Source organism: Saccoglossus kowalevskii, chromosome 19 (genome assembly GCF_978046115.1).
Source record: "Saccoglossus kowalevskii chromosome 19, keSacKowa6.1, whole genome shotgun sequence".
Taxonomy (NCBI): domain Eukaryota; kingdom Metazoa; phylum Hemichordata; class Enteropneusta; family Harrimaniidae; genus Saccoglossus; species Saccoglossus kowalevskii.
The window spans coordinates 28,611,092-28,632,965 of NC_140659.1; the positions used below are offsets into that span (position 1 = coordinate 28,611,092).

General features: G+C 31.1%; 1 protein-coding gene across 1 annotated transcript; it reads right to left on the bottom strand.

Moving 5' to 3' along the window:
- Positions 1-901: 901 nt before the first annotated feature.
- On the bottom strand, positions 902-21,848 carry LOC100367052 (vesicular glutamate transporter 1-like). Its single transcript, XM_006813846.3, has 12 exons — positions 21,687-21,848; positions 17,365-17,666; positions 16,558-16,591; positions 14,694-14,893; positions 14,197-14,284; positions 9,037-9,123; positions 8,421-8,554; positions 7,111-7,257; positions 6,070-6,202; positions 4,975-5,120; positions 3,332-3,424; positions 902-1,857 (listed from the first exon to the last, which is right to left on the bottom strand). Exons 2-12 carry the CDS (start codon positions 17,641-17,643, stop codon positions 1,645-1,647), a joined length of 1,554 nt encoding a protein of 517 aa, XP_006813909.2. The 5' UTR covers positions 17,644-17,666; positions 21,687-21,848; the 3' UTR covers positions 902-1,644.
- Between the last annotated feature and the right edge of the window lie 26 nt (positions 21,849-21,874).

The following is a 21,874-nucleotide window of genomic DNA, read 5'->3' on the forward strand; positions in this document are numbered from 1 at the left end:
TATAATTTGGTATAAGCAGATTAAATATGGCACAAATTACAATTACAATATTTGATGTTTTGGTCAATACAAATGTATAATCTGTTGACCTACAAATAGAAACTGTGAAAATGCTGCAATCATTCATAGTTCAGATACTGATTGTATTTATCACATCATGGGTTGAACAATTTGAATATGCTAAAAAAAAGGTAATTCAGACTTTATCTCTACCGGTAATAATAATCACTATTGTGAAAATGAAGCAACTCAAAGTGGCCTTATTATAACTTAAAGCAGAGGGGTTGTCACCAGTGCATGTACAGGAATTGAGTCCGAAGCAACGATAATAACGCACACTAAAAACACAAAGGCTCATGGGTAGATGCTTGTTTGTAAACAACGACACGTTATGGCCATTTGCTGCATGCGCAGGTAACAACTCCCCTGCTTTAAAAATCAATTTTTAACATCAAACTATTTGCTAATAAATGACAATAGTTTCAAAGTGCCTTATACTAATAATGCAAGGAGGAATTTGAATTTTTTTGAATGACGAAATTCATTTATGAAATATTTTGATATGTAGGATTTGTTAATAAAATAAATATAATTTGTATCTTACATAGATGTATATAAAGACTTGATTTTTTCACTTTTTAGCCATGTATACAAATTACTGTTTATGTAATAATTTAAGAAAAACAAAATTGAACATTAATGAGATACATATTTTAAATATTTATTTAATTATGTAATGTTACTTTGATATGCAAATTTTTTTATTAATATATGTATAATTTGTATCATCATACGTATATAAATATATAGTATATACATGTATATATATATAGTATATATAGTATATATATATATATATATATATATATATATATATATATATATACATATACATAAAGACTTCTTTTAATTTTTTTTTGATATTTGAGAGTTACCATTCAAATTATTTTAATGATATATATATAACATATAATAAACCCTGTCCAGATTACTTCAATAATATTCAAAAATATGGTTTTAAACTTACCATAAAGTATTACATATACAGTAATTTGTATTAAAAAAATAGTATTTCAACATTATCAACTGGGCAGTGTTTTTGAGTGACAATTCACAAAAAAAAGAATAAAACACAGACTTGATTAAATGTTATGAAATTAATATCACAACACTGTGAAATCTCAAATAAATCACCATTACTTATTGTATCAGTTATTAGAATTATTCATGTATGATGTCAACTACAAAAATGTATTTAATATTTTGGAAATAGCAAGATTCACATAAAACACAATTGCAGCTGAATTGTTCTATAACACTTGTACACCAAGTCCTAAAAATACAGCATTTAGTAAAAGGGCACAGCAGCATGACAGAAAACACAGTCATTCTGGAAATTAGTTATTACTGTAAAATCTGTATTAGAAGCCGCATCCCTAATAGAAGCCGCACACATTCTTCTTGAACAATTGAAAACCAAAAATGTGTAGATGCTCTAATTGAAGCCGCATCCTCTCTGTTGCATCATACCATTTTAAAAGAAGCCGCGGATTCTAACACAGATTTTACAATAATAATCATCTATTACATTACAGAAGTTCGTCTGATGTATGGAAGTCATCGATCATTTGTCAGAATATATAATTAAGATAACTTATTTTCCTCTTCATCATCTTCTTCTTCTTCCTCCGTATCCGCTTGATTGATAGGAGCAGTGCCCTCACCTGGGAAGACAATGTATTCTGGTGTGCCAGCCCATGGTTGTAGTTCTCCACTCGCAAATATTCCATAAATAATTGCTCCAATTAAGTACATTGCGGCAGCGATGTAAAATACTTGCTGCCACTCTGCTGCAGTCTGACAAAAAAACAAAAACATTCATCGATATTGCATGACCTGACAACTGTTTACAGATTAAAGGTCATAGCCATCATGGAGCTCATGTTGCAATTTCATGTAAACAAACAAAAGCATTCCATAAATATTTACTAGGATTTGAATTCTAGATTTTCATAAAGAAACAATTCATTATAAATTTAAATTCAGGTTGTTCATAAACATTCAACCTATTAAATAAGGGGACAATTTTACCATAGTTTTTTTCAGTTTCAATGTTGCACATTATTTCTAAAAAATAAAATAAAAATAATCATCAGAATTTCTTAATATCTCATTACAACCATAAATACCCATTTTACATTAAATTTGAAGGGTTTACAATAATTATAATTTAGCAAGCACAATTTTGAGATATGATAAAACCCAAAAGAAACCAATGGTAAAGGCTCAACAATCTTTATTGCTGTTCAACCCATTATTACCAAGCAGGATATAATAACAGATAGAAATCAATCTGTTTTAATGGCAGACAAGCTATTTTTGCTGGTTTAATCAGTTCGTCAACAGAGGGTGCTGTGCAGTAATGAAATAAGTGGTGGTGCACAGACTGAATAAAATCATTTTTTGGGCCTAACTGACTTTTAATTGAATCGTGTATAATTAACACGTCAGAATACTTTAACATAGTATTAAAAACGTTAATTATAAAACTGATTTCAGCTTTATAGCATTTAGATCATTCTCTATATTTAATCAACAATAATTTGGGATACAAATCTGTTAAATCACGTGGTTGCTATGACATCACATCACCATAGCTATTTAACAATTTTCAAATTAACATTGAAAAATGTGTTTTAACTGAAAAAAAGTTTGAAACGAAATGGAGCAAAGTGCTGCAAGTGATTGAAGGATATTTGTAAGTTAATTTTATAAGTTTATTTAACATGTAGTCATTGTAAATTAATGAAATTCAACAGTTAATAAAAGCAAACAAATGAACCCCTCCATCATACACACACTAACAACAACAGCCCCTCCCACAACCATTTTTTTTCCCCACTTTTCCCCTTCTCTTTTTCTTATTTCTATTATTGCTTCATTTTATGTTGTTAATTACCTTTATGTATATTTTTTTGACATGTAAGATTATTACATATGTGAATAAAAAAAAAAATTTAAAACAATTTTCATTTTATCTAATGAAAATAATGGATGCTACCTTTAATACAAACATTTCTTATTTTTGTATTATTCTTAATTGGGGATCAGAAAAATATATGGTACATTGAAAAAAAAACAATAAAACTATGTTCTAGTGAAAAATTACATTACAGTGTAGCCTGCTGTTTGACAAATATATTCATTTTATTTAAAAGTGAGCCTAGTGTTGATGGAAGGAGTAATGCAGAAAATTGTGTGAATATATACAAAATATAATCAAGGCAATTATTCCAGAGAAGGCAGTTTGTATTATTTGGGTTTGACTTACCCCATGTGTGACAATTTCACCTGTAATAGACGGACTTATAATTCCAGGTATCGTAGCTATACAGTTAGATATACCAAAGATGACACTGGCATACTACAGATGAAAACAAAAATAAAATCAACTCAGTTAATTGTACAGTATGTTAGTGGCTAAACCAGTGATAAGATGACACTGGCATGCTACACATATATTCACTAAATTTTTAATTGACTGGTCTGTGAAAAAAATTATTATTATTATTATAAATATATTCACTGTTAATTTAGCCCAATTATTAGCTATCAGGAAACAAGCAGCCCATCGGCTGAGATAGCTCCGCTGTTAGCAATGCACATTTCAATTAAAGAACTGAAGACATCATTAGAAAATGAACAATATGTATAGTATCAAAGCAATCGGACTTACAGTTTTTAACAAGAAGTCGAAAATGTCACTTTCTACCAAAAATGACAAAATTATTCACCAAAATTAGAGAATTGAAGATATCATCATGAAATGAACAAATCTGAGAAAGATCTACATGTAGTATCTATATATGTAATATCAAAGCAATTGAATTTTTGGTTTTTAACAAGAAGTCGAAAATATCACTTTTTACCAAAAATTACAAAAATATTCACCAAAATTAGAGAATTGAAGATATCATCACAAAATGAACAAATCTGAGAGAGGTCTACCCAAGGTACATATACACCAAGTATCAAAGCATTCAGGCTTGTAGTTTTCAAGAAGAAGTTGAAAAAGTAAAACACTGACACGGACGCCGGACGACGCCGGACAATCACTCATATGATAAGTTCCGCTTGACAAAGTCGACAGCGGAGCTAAAAAAGGGATAAAAAATACCTAATATTCAAGCCCTTCTTATAACTCCATTAGATGATCTGTGCCAATGTATTTAGTGACATTTAAAAAGTTTCACCATATAAGGAAAGATATGCTAATTATAGTATTCTACCTGAATTACCAGGCCACAAATCAAGTACAAAATGGGATTAGAAAGAAATCTGGGATCAGATTCATTTATATTTGTTACATATAGGATCAGTGTTACTGAAATAAGTCTGTACCTGAACAAAACAAATATCTACTACCGGTATAAAAATATTACCTAAATTTTTGTTTTAACAGTAAAAAAGAAAAAGAAATTGATACATAAATGTTTTGCTTATTTTTCAAAAAAAATATTTATAAGTTTAATAATACAAGTTTAATTGTATGCAATACATTTTTGCAAAATGCAGTGAAACTGTAATGAACATGCAGGATTCAGGTGTTTACACACACACGCAGACAGACAGACACACACACACACACACACACACACACACACACTCACAGACAGACAGATGTTTTATGTTTTGAGGCCTTCTACATTTCCATTTTTTTCTCTTAATTGAAAGCATGACTACATTACAGAATGAAGACTGCTCGTGAAGTTGTGTAAATAAGAAATAAAACATGCTGGTGAGTGAACAAATGATTTCTAGAATCAAAGCTACATGATATACGCTATATCATTCATATGTTCCAAAACTGAAAAATTGATAAAATAATATACCGCCCCCTACAGTCCACTAACTGGGATCAAAATAGCACAACGCCCTCCCCAGTTCATTAAATTAAATTCTATCAAAACTCACCTGAGGGGCGATGTCAAGTGGATTAACACTAAATCCAGCCCAAGCAAATCCACCAAACCCAACACCAATAGTAAGGCATGTTACTGCAGCCACTGCTGTTTTAGTGTAAGCAGTAGCTACCATAAAAACCACTTGTAATACAAATGCTGTAATACAGAAAAACATAAAAAAAGTGTTATGAATTGGGAACAGTGTGCATTTCTTGATGGAACAATGCTGTATTGTGAAGGATTAAAACAACGTATATATTGGTTTCATTCATGTATGTACAACTTGATAACCTTTCACAGATTTGGTGGCCTACAATTATTACAATAATTATTATTAAAAGTGCATCTTAAATAGAAGCACATATAAGCCAAAAGTTGCATATACGGGAACAGTATACAGGATTATTAAAACAAAATTATTTTGATTTGTGGCATTTTTGCAAGTACATGCACTTGTAATAGAGAAAATATGGTAAACATATTGAGAACAATAACAATAAATAATTTAAAAAGTGTTGAATAGCTAACTAATAAACTATTGGTAAATTTGATTTAAACAACATTACGCTGGGACATCATAGATACACAAGTATAATTATTCTAATTATATTACAGTGTTGAAAAGCTGCATAAATACTAGACTTTATTAAACTACTGTACAAGCATGTCTTTTTAGCGAATTTAGTGAGAGAACTAGTTAGCTAATTTAAAATGTTGCTAATGACTTCATTAAAAATTCAAAATTGCGGCCAAACAACATCTTTTTCTCCACACATACATTTTGTAAACAACACAGAAAACGTAATAATCTGGAGCGTTTTCTTATTACACTTGACAGTTTTTCTTTGTTTTTATGGAGGTGATAACTGCGCATTTGTTTTGGTGGGTGACAGACAAGTATTGTGAAAACAGGAAATCAACAAAGACAAGAGAGGTACGATTGCTAAATCATTCCTTCAACTAAAAATGTTAATATATAATAGAGGGTACATTGAAATATCCTCGTGTAACACATACACACATTAACAAATCAATTATTTAAAGATCACACAAAAACATCATTCATAGGACACTATACTTCTGACAGATGTATATAATTCCTCACCAGTGCAGTTGAAGAGCTTCCTAACTTGTACAGTTGTTAGGTATCCATTAGACCGTAAATAATCAGCTATTTGTCCACCAATAATTACTGATATAGTCATCATAATGTAAGGCAATGCTGACATGACACCAGCCTGCAAAAATTAATTATAACACGCATCATTCAAATTCTGTGTTTGATTGGACAATATGCAGTACTATGCTTTCACTGGCGCTAATAAAACCTATTTCCCTAGCGAGATAGCTCATTTAAAGCGAGGGAGTCGTCACCTGCGCATGTGTCAGATGGCTAAGCGTGTCATTGTTTACAAACAAGCATCTACCCATGAGCCTTTGCCTTTTTTGGCGTATGTTGTTAATGTCGCTTCGGACTCAATTCCTGTGCGTGCGCAGGTGACGACCCTCTCGCTTTAAACTAATAAGGCACGGAGATGATAGGTTACATATGTATAGATGAGACTGTTTAAAACCTGCTGCAACCTTTTGCAAAGTAAATTATGAGTCTCCATGATTTTTACTTTTGTTCCAACAAAAGTTGGCAGAATTGCAAAAACTCACAATGGACTAAGAAAGTGGTCGCTGCATGGTACTGTTAATATTTATGTTAGTATTTGCCACTAGTATTCTAGGTAGTTGATTAAAACAATACAAGTTTCTTTTAAATGTACGCTGATATTATTATTGCTCATATGGGAAACATGTATTGCTCTGTGTGAGTTTTGAATTAAATAATTTATCTGACATATCTTGTGCATACTTGCAGAATCTAATCCACATTTTGAGTTTAATACCTGAAATGCAGCATGTTTCCACCGGTGATAAATAAACTGGTTATCATTCCCTGGTTTGACTGTTCATTTTTTTAAATTTATCTGCACTATATGTGATTGTACTTTCACATCCACAACCACAGCAAGTTCTATAAATTATTCATATTGTAGCTACTCATACACAATTCAGTCATAAAACATTAGATCAAATTATAAATAGCAAGTCCTATTAAACAAAATTGAAGAAACAAGTGCAAAATAAACATACAAACCTGAAAGAGATCAAATCCAAGAACTTCTTTGAAGAACATTGGTAAATCAGTCAACATAGTATAGAATCCCCAGTTTTCACTGAAATGTGCAGCTACAATAGCCCAAACTGGTAACGATAATAACATACTCTTAATAGGTGGTCTAGTCTGAAATCAATCAACATATTTATGCAGTAATTACAATGTTAAGATTAAATTTATCATTGACTTCTGCAGTGCATTTTAATATTATTTGGATGTTTGTTCACAAAACTAGCCAAGCTACTTTTTGTAAAAAATATGATAACACAAGTCTAACATAAAAATGGCCAGTATCATGGGCAATTATCACATCATACATATATTAAAACATTATATGTAGTTTGAAATATGTATGCATGGTTTTCAAGACATACACAAGTGATTCTGATGATTATTATGATTTATTTTTTCATAGAATCATATTTTAATCAAAAAAATTCACTTTTGCATATTTTCTGACAGTTTTTATGCAACAAAATATTACTGGGGGAAAAAAGTTGACTTGTGTCACAATAATAATATAACATTTTTCAAATTAGTTCAAATACCAACTTTAAGTCAAGGAATAATAATCAGAAGAATTTAGAATTTGGAAGGGAAAGGGAACACAATTAGAACTACATTGCTTTTGATGTAACTGCACATGCTGCCTGAGTGTATACTTTGCGATATCCTCATAATAACCTTATTATTATTATACCTCTTCTCAATCCAACTACTTGATATACAAAGCCAAGAACTTAGCAATGTCAGTGAAAGTTATTGGAACTTTCCTGCACTGAACTTCTTTGAAATACCATGTAATCGTTCCATATTTGCAATTTGCATTTCATAATACAATGTATGGTAAAATGTACATGTAGGATGCAAATACCCCAGGCAGTATACTACAAAATTACGGCATGCTATAACTTACAGCAATACTGTGACAGATGGATAATAATAATGAATAGATATATATTTTTGTTCAAGTACAATTCCATCAAACTGCAGCAAACAAGCCATGGTTTCGAGCATGCTAAGAAAGTCACCAGTTAATATGCAAATCAGTCAACAAATGATCTTAAATTGCAGTTTTCAACTAAAGAATTTTTAGATTTATACATTACCACCAAGTTGTGGAACCTCTGACATGGATTTCAATAAAATCATTAAATATAATGAGAGAATAAACAGAGAATAAATTCACTGTATGATCATTACTAACAGTATATAAATATTTGCATAGACATTTATAATTTGGGATGAATTGTTTTTGTATATACTCAAAACAGAGATAACATTCTAACCATTTGGGCTTCAGGAATGGCTCCAATGGTGTCTTGTATATAATTTAATTCTAAATGTCCAATTGTGGGATGTTCTGATGGTTTATCCTCAACAAAGTACCACCATGCAATGAACCACAGGACTCCAATACCCCCTGCAAGAAAATTAACACGATTATGAATGAAAACAATTTTAATGTATTCATATAATATATTCATCTGCACACAACTATTGGAAATGATAAAATACATATACCAGAATAAATATTTTGACATGTTTTTAGAATCGATCACCCTCATCACTATAGATTACCCAGAGTTCTCTATGGTTTGAATCACTGCCTTATTAAAATGCAACCAGGGCGGCTCCTGTCTGGCTCTGGAATGACAAGTCTATGGGCTCTAATAAAGAGCAGTGAAATTGACCATGAAATTCTTGTCAACAGCAGCACAAAAACCTTGCAGGATTCAAAGAAATATTTTTTACTGCTGCCATCCTAGTGATCATTCAGTCTAAGATTGAAATACCTACAAGTTACAACCACTTTATACAATAATTAGTAAATGTGTATAAATTATTCTATAGCATAATGGTATTTTGGTTATCGATCCAAATATAATAAGTTCGTATACTCACCAAATACATAAAATATGGATGGCCAACCGACTTCACGTGCCAGCAAACCACAAACTGGCATGGACAAAAAAGTACCAACATAAGAACCTAAAATGAACAAAAAAGGTACAAAAAATTTATCACTTTTATACGATGAATTATGGACAATATTGTTCTTTTACAAAATATACAATAATTGACATTTTAAGGCAACGAGAAGGGTTTGATGACGGTTTTGATTAATGCATTCTCAGTCTATTGTCTCATTCAGTTATATATTTCGAAAGCTTATAAGTATAGAGGAACAAGTTCGCACAAACTGGAGTGTCAATGGTTACATAATTACCACGTGACCACAAAAATGGCAAACCTTGTAAAAAAGTCCGCGCTTGCAAGAGCACAATACATATACATTGTACATTCATGCATATATCAGTTTTAACAAAACAAAGCTGAATGAATATAATGACAGTGATGAGTTGATTATGGTCAATCCAAAATAAGGTATATAATTAATCAGCAGGTCTCTTAGTTAATAATACATTAACTGTATTAATCACAAGGTTCCTCAAATATTTAAAATAAACCAAACACTACAATAATACATCTAGGCAAATTTTGATGGGAAAAATAAGTTCATGCCCAAATTCCAATAAAATATACTTATTAAGAACTAAATCTTGTAGGACATACAGGCCAAAGGAGACTTATGTGATTTCTAGTTTTAGTTGAACAGTCAAAAATATACTAAAAATAAACAAAAAATTATTAGGTAATTTGTTTGTAATCAATTAATCTTCTTGTCTTTGAATTAAAATTATATGAATTGATCTTAAGATATTTCAACCTTATGAAACTCCCAAAAATATATAAATAAGTGTGAAAATGAGTTATACAACACAATGAAAATAACGTAATAATGTCAGAGAAAAAAAGTAAACCCTTATCATTGTAATTTGAAGATGAGGCTATTTGTTTGTTTTTTGTCTTAATCAATGCACAGAACAAAACAAGTTTTATTGAAATGAAAGAAATTGTGCTGCAATTTGTTGGTGATCAAGAAACTGACACCCAGCCAAATGTAATTAATGTGTGTTTTTTCCAGGTAGGTGGGAATTAGAGAACTATTTTCCTGTTCTAAGTAACAAGAAATCTTGAAGAGTAATTGTACTTAAGATGGAGAGAAAACTGTACATGTAACACCTGGTGTCGGTATAGAGAGGTTATATCTATATTATCTGTATTTATAATGTTTAACACCTGGTGTCGGTATAGAGAGGTTATATCTATATTATCTGTATTTATAATGTTTAACACCTGGTGTCGGTATAGAGAGGTTATATCTATATTATCTGTATTTATAATGTTTAACACCTGGTGTCGGTATAGAGAGGTTATATCTATATTATCTGTATTTATAATGTTTAACACCTGGTGTCGGTATAGAGAGGTTATATCTATATTATCTGTATTTATAATGTTTAACACCTGGTGTCGGTATAGAGAGGTTATATCTATATTATCTGTATTTATAATGTTTAACACCTGGTGTCGGTATAGAGAGGTTATATCTATATTATCTGTATTTATAATGTTTAACACCTGGTGTCGGTATAGAGAGGTTATATCTATATTATCTGTATTTATAATGTTTAACACCTGGTGTCGGTATAGAGAGGTTATATCTATATTATCTGTATTTATAATGTTTAACACCTGGTGTCGGTATAGAGAGGTTATATCTATATTATCTGTATTTATAATGTTTAACACCTGGTGTCGGTATAGAGAGGTTATATCTATATTATCTGTATTTATAATGTTTAACACCTGGTGTCGGTATAGAGAGGTTATATCTATATTATCTGTATTTATAATGTTTAACACCTGGTGTCGGTATAGAGAGGTTATATCTATATTATCTGTATTTATAATGTTTAACACCTGGTGTCGGTATAGAGAGGTTATATCTATATTATCTGTATTTATAATGTTTAACACCTGGTGTCGGTATAGAGAGGTTATATCTATATTATCTGTATTTATAATGTTTAACACCTGGTGTCGGTATAGAGAGGTTATATCTATATTATCTGTATTTATAATGTTTAACACCTGGTGTCGGTATAGAGAGGTTATATCTATATTATCTGTATTTATAATGTTTAACACCTGGTGTCGGTATAGAGAGGTTATATCTATATTATCTGTATTTATAATGTTTAACACCTGGTGTCGGTATAGAGAGGTTATATCTATATTATCTGTATTTATAATGTTTAACACCTGGTGTCGGTATAGAGAGGTTATATCTATATTATCTGTATTTATAATGTTTAACACCTGGTGTCGGTATAGAGAGGTTATATCTATATTATCTGTATTTATAATGTTTAACACCTGGTGTCGGTATAGAGAGGTTATATCTATATTATCTGTATTTATAATGTTTAACACCTGGTGTCGGTATAGAGAGGTTATATCTATATTATCTGTATTTATAATGTTTAACACCTGGTGTCGGTATAGAGAGGTTATATCTATATTATCTGTATTTATAATGTTTAACACCTGGTGTCGGTATAGAGAGGTTATATCTATATTATCTGTATTTATAATGTTTAACACCTGGTGTCGGTATAGAGAGGTTATATCTATATTATCTGTATTTATAATGTTTAACACCTGGTGTCGGTATAGAGAGGTTATATCTATATTATCTATATTTATAATGTTTAACACCTGGTGTCGGTATAGAGAGGTTATATCTATATTATCTGTATTTATAATGTTTAACACCTGGTGTCGGTATAGAGAGGTTATATCTATATTATCTGTATTTATAATGTTTAACACCTGGTGTCGGTATAGAGAGGTTATATCTATATTATCTGTATTTATAATGTTTAACACCTGGTGTCGGTATAGAGAGGTTATATCTATATTATCTGTATTTATAATGTTTAACACCTGGTGTCGGTATAGAGAGGTTATATCTATATTATCTGTATTTATAATGTTTAACACCTGGTGTCGGTATAGAGAGGTTATATCTATATTATCTGTATTTATAATGTTTAACACCTGGTGTCGGTATAGAGAGGTTATATCTATATTATCTGTATTTATAATGTTTAACACCTGGTGTCGGTATAGAGAGGTTATATCTATATTATCTGTATTTATAATGTTTAACACCTGGTGTCGGTATAGAGAGGTTATATCTATATTATCTGTATTTATAATGTTTAACACCTGGTGCCGGTATAGAGAGGTTATATCTATATTATCTGTATTTATAATGTTTAACACCTGGTGTCGGTATAGAGAGGTTATATCTATATTATCTGTATTTATAATGTTTAACACCTGGTGCCGGTATAGAGAGGTTATATCTATATTATCTGTATTTATAATGTTTAACACCTGGTGTCGGTATAGAGAGGTTATATCTATATTATCTGTATTTATAATGTTTAACACCTGGTGCCGGTATAGAGAGGTTATATCTATATTATCTGTATTTATAATGTTTAACACCTGGTGTCGGTATAGAGAGGTTATATCTATATTATCTGTATTTATAATGTTTAACACCTGGTGTCGGTATAGAGAGGTTATATCTATATTATCTGTATTTATAATGTTTAACACCTGGTGTCGGTATAGAGAGGTTATATCTATATTATCTGTATTTATAATGTTTAACACCTGGTGTCGGTATAGAGAGGTTATATCTATATTATCTGTATTTATAATGTTTAACACCTGGTGTCGGTATAGAGAGGTTATATCTATATTATCTGTATTTATAATGTTTAACACCTGGTGTCGGTATAGAGAGGTTATATCTATATTATCTGTATTTATAATGTTTAACACCTGGTGTCGGTATAGAGAGGTTATATCTATATTATCTGTATTTATAATGTTTAACACCTGGTGTCGGTATAGAGAGGTTATATCTATATTATCTGTATTTATAATGTTTAACACCTGGTGTCGGTATAGAGAGGTTATATCTATATTATCTGTATTTATAATGTTTAACACCTGGTGTCGGTATAGAGAGGTTATATCTATATTATCTGTATTTATAATGTTTAACACCTGGTGTCGGTATAGAGAGGTTATATCTATATTATCTGTATTTATAATGTTTAACACCTGGTGTCGGTATAGAGAGGTTATATCTATATTATCTGTATTTATAATGTTTAACACCTGGTGCCGGTATAGAGAGGTTATATCTATATTATCTGTATTTATAATGTTTAACACCTGGTGTCGGTATAGAGAGGTTATATCTATATTATCTGTATTTATAATGTTTAACACCTGGTGCCGGTATAGAGAGGTTATATCTATATTATCTGTATTTATAATGTTTAACACCTGGTGTCGGTATAGAGAGGTTATATCTATATTATCTGTATTTATAATGTTTAACACCTGGTGCCGGTATAGAGAGGTTATATCTATATTATCTGTATTTATAATGTTTAACACCTGGTGTCGGTATAGAGAGGTTATATCTATATTATCTGTATTTATAATGTTTAACACCTGGTGTCGGTATAGAGAGGTTATATCTATATTATCTGTATTTATAATGTTTAACACCTGGTGTCGGTATAGAGAGGTTATATCTATATTATCTGTATTTATAATGTTTAACACCTGGTGTCGGTATAGAGAGGTTATATCTATATTATCTGTATTTATAATGTTTAACACCTGGTGTCGGTATAGAGAGGTTATATCTATATTATCTGTATTTATAATGTTTAACAAATGTTTTTTTTCAGTCAAGAGAGTAAAGATTTTACAAGAAGTTCAACAGACATTTTTGCCTCGTATATACCACCTTAATAAACTATGACAGTTTTTTTATTTTTTTATTTACGCCTATCGCCCCTCTTGGGACATAGGCCGTCAACCAGGTTCCTCCAGGCAGAGCAGTCCTGAGCCAGCGTCTCCAGTTCTTTCCATGTGCGGCCCATCTTCTTAACATCTGCCTCCATGTCTCTGCGCCATGAGTTACGAGGCCTTCCCCTCTTCCTTTTTCCTTGAGGATTCCAAGTCAATGCCTAAACTATGACAGTATAAAGTAAAAATGTCCAATTGACATGTTCTATCAATTAAATTATTACTATCCAATCAGATTAAAATATTGTTTACCTGCAAATGCAAACGTAGCTAGTTTACTTCTTTCCATTGGTGGTGCCCATCTACTCCATATTGACTGGATAGCGGGATATGTTACACCCTACAAAGCAATGAATTAGATTATAGTAAATAGAAACTCAACTCAGATAGAAAATCTGATACACAATCAGACTACATCTGCTACAATTAATCTGATGCCCTGGGTGGATCATTCGAGTACAAGTGTATCCAACTTTACAAATGGGATTCCAATTAATGATTTTTTTTGTTTCTTTTTTTGGATAGGGGTGATTTTTTCAAGCCTTCAGGTGTTTATTCACAGGTAAATATGTCAAGCCCAGTAATGTACATCACTAAACACATTTATTGATTACTAACCACGTTTACAATCATGTCACGTTTATCACTATCACAGGTTAATTCAAGATTTCAATCTCGACTCATAGCTGACCCACTGGGATAAATTCAGTATGTCTGCTATGAGTAAACTGTACACATATAATATTTACCTCAAACAAGCCCTGAAGTACTCTGATTCCTACAAGGAAATACACACTCCACATGGTTGCTATGGGAGTTAGAAGAGTAAGCAGTGCTGTTCCTAGGATACCACCACCAAAGATGATTTTTCCACCAAACTTGTTAGCAAACCAGCCTCCAGGGATCTGCGTCACAATGTAACCATAGAAAAAAGATCCAAGAACTATACCTGAAATACAAGACCATACGAGTAATTTTTTTGTTAACTGCACTATCTTGTGTAATGTTGGAATTTATATACGTTGATTCAACGTCTGCTGCAAAAAATCAAATTAGTTAATTTTAACAATTTCTCTTTGTTATATTTCAATGTCAAAATATCTATCTTTCAGATAGGAATATTGCGTTAAAATATCCTTATTTCATCAAAATTGACCATTATCAAATGTTTATAGGGCATACATTCATTTTCACATATGATCTCAAAGTGACGAAAAATTGTAGCAGGAATCAACAAGTTGAGTGTTTGTATTTTGAGATGTAAGTCTTATAATGTAACAGCACTGTAGGGTGGTATAAATGACTGGGATTTCAGAATTAGATTTGAATAAATCATGGATATACGCAAGAACTAAGACTGAAGACTATAATTCTGGTTTTGCCTCCTTACTACAACAAAAAAATGAAACACAATCCCTTCTTTCACGACTGGAGGTATGACACTCTGCCCCATCAATTCTATTATATACATTAAAAGTGTGATATGTTTGACACCAGAACAGCAGTTGTTAAATCATTAAATAAAATTAATAGGATTTACAGCATAAAAACTAATAATTTATATTATTATATATCTATCACCCTAATGCCTGTCACACGCAACGTAATATTACCGTAATTGGTATAGTACAGGTGTGATGGTTCAAATACCAAAATGGCAACAGTAACAAAAAGACTTTCCTGGCGGCGATGATAAAATACGAACACGGAGCCAACAGATGAGGTTTCAACTGGTACTGGTATTATTATACTCTGCAAACATCAAGTACAATAACGCATTAAAACTCCACTACTCCAATAACTAGATACTTAAACTCCAATACAATTCAACGAGATCTCCGATCTGAACTCAGTGCTGAACAACTCCCCTATATATACCCCACTGTCTATAAATAGACCATTACATCAGCATACATAATGAGTCTGGAACTTACTACCAATTTCTAGAATGTTCCATTACCTTCTATTGCAATTGCCTCCTACAGTGTTCTATTACCTATTCAACCATTTTCAAAAAAAAATCTAGAATATTCCACCCAGACACAGTACGGTTCTAGAACATTCTCAGTGACACGGAAGTGGTAAATAAGTCGTATGCGACAATGCCATAAGTTACAGTATGCTGTAATTTTGCGGTATTTTACAAGGTATTTTCATCCTACCATATTAGGAAATGCCAATACCATATATTGAACGACTACATGCATAAGCATCCTTTAATAATAAAAACAATCATTGCAGCCCCCGGGGTTTGACCCGACTCCACACAAAGAAGTTCGCTAAATCTGTTTTAAACATTTTGGATTTCGGCATTCCCATGATGTATTCTTGGAAGGAAAGATGCGAGTAGGTCGATACTCCAGCTGTACTGACTAAGTGCATACTTTGTAGTATCCTCATAGTAATATATAAGCAACTAGACAGTACACAATTAAAGGATACCTTATTTCAATGTCAGTTTTTAAGAAAACAAATAACCAGCTCATAAACCACATTTAAAACAGTGAAAAATATTACTGTAAAAAAAAATATTTCAGATAAAGAGAAAATATCACAAACATGCTTGGTCGATGGTGTTTGAATAGAACACAAGATATAAATGCAGATCATTACCTCGTACTTTGCTGTCCCAGACAAAATCTGCTGGCTATGAAAAAAACACATATTCAATAATTTATCATTTATATACTGAGTTAGTTAAGGTGTCCAATGTGACCCCCTAAGATGGTGGGTATATACATCTCTTGCACTGTGTTACTGTATGGCAAAGTATTTTAATAAGCATATGCTTATTTGGGCACTGTGACAATCATTTTTAAAGGTCTTTCAGAGATGCTGAATTGTTCTTACAGAAATCAAGTTGCAAACATAGAGTTAATGAAATCATCGAGTTACAAAAATGAGCACACACATATTTTAAAAACCACATTTGTCCACTTTGTAAAATGTCAATATGCAAAAGAAAAAATAGATAATGTGGACTTAATTTCTGAGATAAACAGTATATTACTGTATGTAGATTAATACATTGGTGAAACAACAAGGCATGACTATTTCAATATAATGAATGTGTCTGGAAATACAATTTGAAAAATACAATATAAAAAAGAGGGGGGTTATGAACCTATTTTGTATTTTGTAATATATGGGTACATGTTTTTCATGGAAAAATGGCTGTGTGTTCATTTCAAAATCACCACATTTAGAAAACTGCATGTATTGATCAATCTTGACACATTTCCTGCTGGTGTCTTGTTTTCCATTCAGCTAATAGCTGGGGAGGCGTTTAGCAACCAATATGTCATATTCTGAGTCGACAGTAGGCTCCTCTGAATTTACAACTATCCACTAATCCAAATACAGCTTAATTTCATTACTGTGACGAAAATTAAATTAAAATATAAATTAAAATATATTTACCTCTATTACGGTTTCATTTCCTTTTATCATAGTCTTGTTATTTGTCATAGCAACAATGGCAACTGATAAATTGACCCTTAATGCATATACATTACAGAATCCTAGAAACGCTAGAAACACTAATATATGCCTCTTAGGAACCTTTTGAAAACAGGACTCCACAGCCATGACAGACTTTCTATCATTGAATTCGTAGCTGTACGTACTGCGAATTGATGTTCTCTCATTAAATATCTCCGACATCGGAGTACTTGCACTTTTGCTCGATTCCTTCTCCATGACAAGATGTTACCAGGGAATACCTAAAATATAAAAATAATACATTAATGTATCAACAGTCATATGATTGTAATGTTGATTTCATTGCATAATTATTTTTCATATTACCGGTATGCACCTTAAAGAAAAGAAGTGTTACACCAAACTAAATCACAGATTCCAAGTACTGTAAAGAGTAATTATTCATCTATTGCTATATACCCAAATACCTTAGCAACTGGGCAGTGCATATCTTTGCGACTGGGCAGTGCATTAATGTATGAATACATTTGCTTGACTATTTTCGTTCTGCTATATATAGAATACCACAGTTGTGGGATTAAACTGCACTGAAATGTAATGGTTATGTAGACATTTCACATGAGTATCATAAACAGTTTCAACAATTTTCGATGATAGGAGGATTTTATGGCATTTTTGAAGACCAAATTTTGCAAAAAGTCACAGACAGTGGCATAGGACGTACCCCAAGAGAAATTTTTACTGGCTCACTCAAATTTCTTTGACGAAATTTTAGCATTATATTTTTTTTATATAAGCACACATATTTCACATTCACTGATCAGATACTATCTCAACATGTCACTGCATATTCTGGTTTACAGAATTATCATGCCCAACAATTTTCAACGTACAAAATACAACACCAGAATTCAAAACATCAAAAATTAACCTGCAGCAAATGCGGTCGGTGACCAAAGACATACACTTAAACTGAGATTCATTCACTATAACAGATGCGACTTTAGGGGGTACCTCATTTATAACGATCTAGAGAATCACTCTAATTACTACGTTTATACAAAAGGCCGATAACTTTATATTGTGTGTTTTCAGCAAAGTCATACTGAGCCTGATTTGAATACAAGAAAAAGATTGCATTGTACCGATTCTTGTTGCCATGGAAATACATCAATCCAATTTCACTGACAATATTACCTATGATCACTATCACCAATATAGTTTTTCTAAATCAGATTGTACATAGAGAATATATCAAGCAACACAATAATTTAAGATTTTGTTTTAGCTTTTTTTTTTTGTACTTATAATATACATCTAATATATTTATAATTCAAAAAGAATAAATGAATTTTTCTGCTTAAAGAGTGACATACCATTTTATGTTTTTTCATATTTTTGTTATGCCATTATGATGAAGAAAAATGAAAAACAAATTTGGGTCACAAGATGATTTCATGAGATATAAATATCATGGAAAATGGTCAAAATTGTTATACTGGTTTCTATGGCAGAATTATTTCTTCACATCTAGCAGTTTTGCTTGATGACATGGAATGAAAAAGTTGTAAAGTATCAGATATGAACTGTGAAAAAATTGATATATAATTTAGGGAGTTACCAGGGTGATAATAGCTAGTTCCCCATTAAATATAATGGGAGGTTCTTTCCCCATAATGCATTGCATATATATTTCAGTAACATGCTCAGTAGTGCTTAATTTGAATTCTGCTTAAACTACCTTAATAGTTGAATTAGTTTCTAAAGTGTACAAGTATTTCTTCACATCTCAAAAATAAATTTTAACTCAGTGAGTTGTCAGTGTGTTTTGTTTTCCATTATTCAATTACGAGCCTTTTCGCAAAATGCAATATTGCGCATATGCTCAGTAACATGTGCAGATTACAAAATTTGAATTTGGTTTGAACTCTGCACTGGAAATAAAATGATTGCCATTATGTCTCAAATACTGCTCACAACATGTGGAATAAAATATGAGTGGCTGGCAATATATTCCAAAAACAAATAGAGTATTACATACAGAATATAAACATACATGTACGCCTTCAAGTTTTTATAATTTTTTCCCATTTCCTAGTCTGAAAATTTAAAAAAAGATACATTTTCAGTCCAGGAAATGAAAAAAAAATTATTCTGGTCGTTTGCTCTACAGATTAGAATACTGCAAATTACATGCTCACGCTAGTTAAATAAAGCTCTATCAAAAAGTATGGTTGTAAATCTTTTTAAATTGATGAGGTACAAATTTTAACCTGCCAAGGCATATCACACAATTTTGTGACACAGAATATTTCACTTGAGACCTAGAAACAGATTTACAGTAATGCCACTAAATTTACTCTTTTGAAAGCCCTTAAAATATCTGGAGGCTAACATTGAATGATTCAGCGTGCATATAAACACGTTTTCACTTCAAATTTACATTCACTATTTACAGCGGAGAAACAAATCAGCAAGAAGTGACAAAACATTTTTCATAATATTTTGTGGAGTCTAAGACAAAAAATTATGACATAAATGTTTATACAGCTGTTTTAAGTAAAAGTAATTACTATAAAATACTTTATTTTAGCTGGAATTAATTTTCGCTGAAAACCCTTTAAGGGTGTTTTGTATGCAATTTATTTTCACTGATTTCTGACGAGTTGAATGAAAAATATAGAAAAAAAGGTATGTTTGCTGGATTTTATTTTTACTGAATCATTCCTTCAGCGATAATAACGAAATTTAACTCCTAGCGAAAATATTTTACAGTATAATAGTAATTAATATATAATTAAATATATTTGTGGAATTTTGTAGGCTTCAATGAAATAGACGTTGCAAAATAACAGTAAACTAAATATTTTTCGATGGTAGAGATATTTTCAATTTAATTTTAACCATAGCTAAATTTTACAAGTTACTTCAACAAGAACACCCAGGGAAATTTTACTACTACAATATTTCACAATTTTATCAGATTCGCAGAATTTGATATGTCTTCAGTGAAATATATAAACAGTTACAATATTTTGAAATTAATAAAATAAATATTATTTAAAAATACGATGAATGGATAAATAAATAACAGTCCTGAAAACAAACTAATGTAATGACAATAAAAATACCATGACAAGTCAATACATTCTCTCATTTACTGGGTACTCTTATGTGAAGACTAGTATATTATAGTAATTCATTGACAGAACGGTAAATGAAGTATTATACTAAATATATATTCAGTTTGTTGTGTTTGTTGTGCATTTAGGAGTTGGATGGAAGACGATATTTTTTTGGCAAAAACATTACAGTACAAACAATACCAAAAATGATTGACAGCATAGACCACAAAATTTCCCACCATGTCTTGCTGATTATATATTTTACCGTTTTTTGTGGTAAAATAATTATTTCTATCAATTTTGTTTTTAAATTAGTACTGGGCTCTCTTGAATATAATCCCCAAATAATACAGATATTGGTGTGAACGTAGGTTGTATAAGTATAATATATATAGGGGTTGTTTTCTGGCTGCTGGCTTGGAGGAGGCTGAGTGATTTGTAAACAACGGTTACAGTGTCAATCTTTAAGAAATAAATTTTTAAATTAAACGACATTTTAATTACAGAATTAATTACACTATTTAAAAATGCTCTTCAAAAAAGATTAACTAAAAAAATATTTGTAATTGATAAGATTGTGGATCAAAGCAATCATGCGAGGTTCAAGTATGTACCGAGATGAAAAGAGCCAAAGAAATAATGAAACATTATTATATAGTGTTTTTAAGGAACATATTAAAAGAATCATGTCTTAATTTTATGCTTCACCTTTAACCTGTTGATAATTTGGCGCAATTAACGGTAAATGTCAAAAATAATGAATTTAAATCTATTGAACAAACAAGCAGCACAGGACTCACTTAAGTACAAATTGGATTATTTATATATATTTTTTTTAGAAGGACACCCTATATCACTTCATATTTACATAATTCCAATAGAATAACACGTATATGTGTTCAAAAACAGCTGCTGTAAAGAAAGAAAACACTTAATATAGTCATGATTAAATACCGCAGCTATTAAAGATTTAAGGATTTGATAGATACATTGGTTGAGTATGCTGTGAACATACGGCTCGGTTCTTTAAATTATCAACCGTATTGTGTTGTGATATGACAGGCACAGTACATATGTTGGCTTCACCATGTGAGTAAATATTACATCAATATGAAGTACATGTAATAAAGAAGAAAAAAACAGAAATCAAAACATATCTGAATAAATTAGCCCTACCTGCAGAAATCTTATCAGTGCACAGGACTGAGATGTCGGATTTCACGCTCACTTCACCAATGTCAGACTCACAAATTATGCTAATAGGATACAAACGTCAGTGAATGTATATAGGTCATGTAAATTTTAAGCAGGTGAGCTGAGAAGCAAGACTGAATTTGAATATTATGATGGCTAGTTAACGTCTC

Excerpts from the sequence above, each read along its gene's own strand:
- LOC100367052 (XM_006813846.3), bottom strand. The coding sequence starts at position 17,643 with ATGGAGAAGGAATCGAGCAAAAGTGCAAGTACTCCGATGTCGGAGATA. Across the intron at positions 14,285-14,693 it reads TACTTCAGGGCTTGTTTGAG|GGTGTAACATATCCCGCTAT; the intron begins GTAAATATTATA and ends ATTGCTTTGTAG. Across the intron at positions 8,555-9,036 it reads ATCCATATTTTATGTATTTG|GGGGTATTGGAGTCCTGTGG; the intron begins GTGAGTATACGA and ends ATTTTCTTGCAG.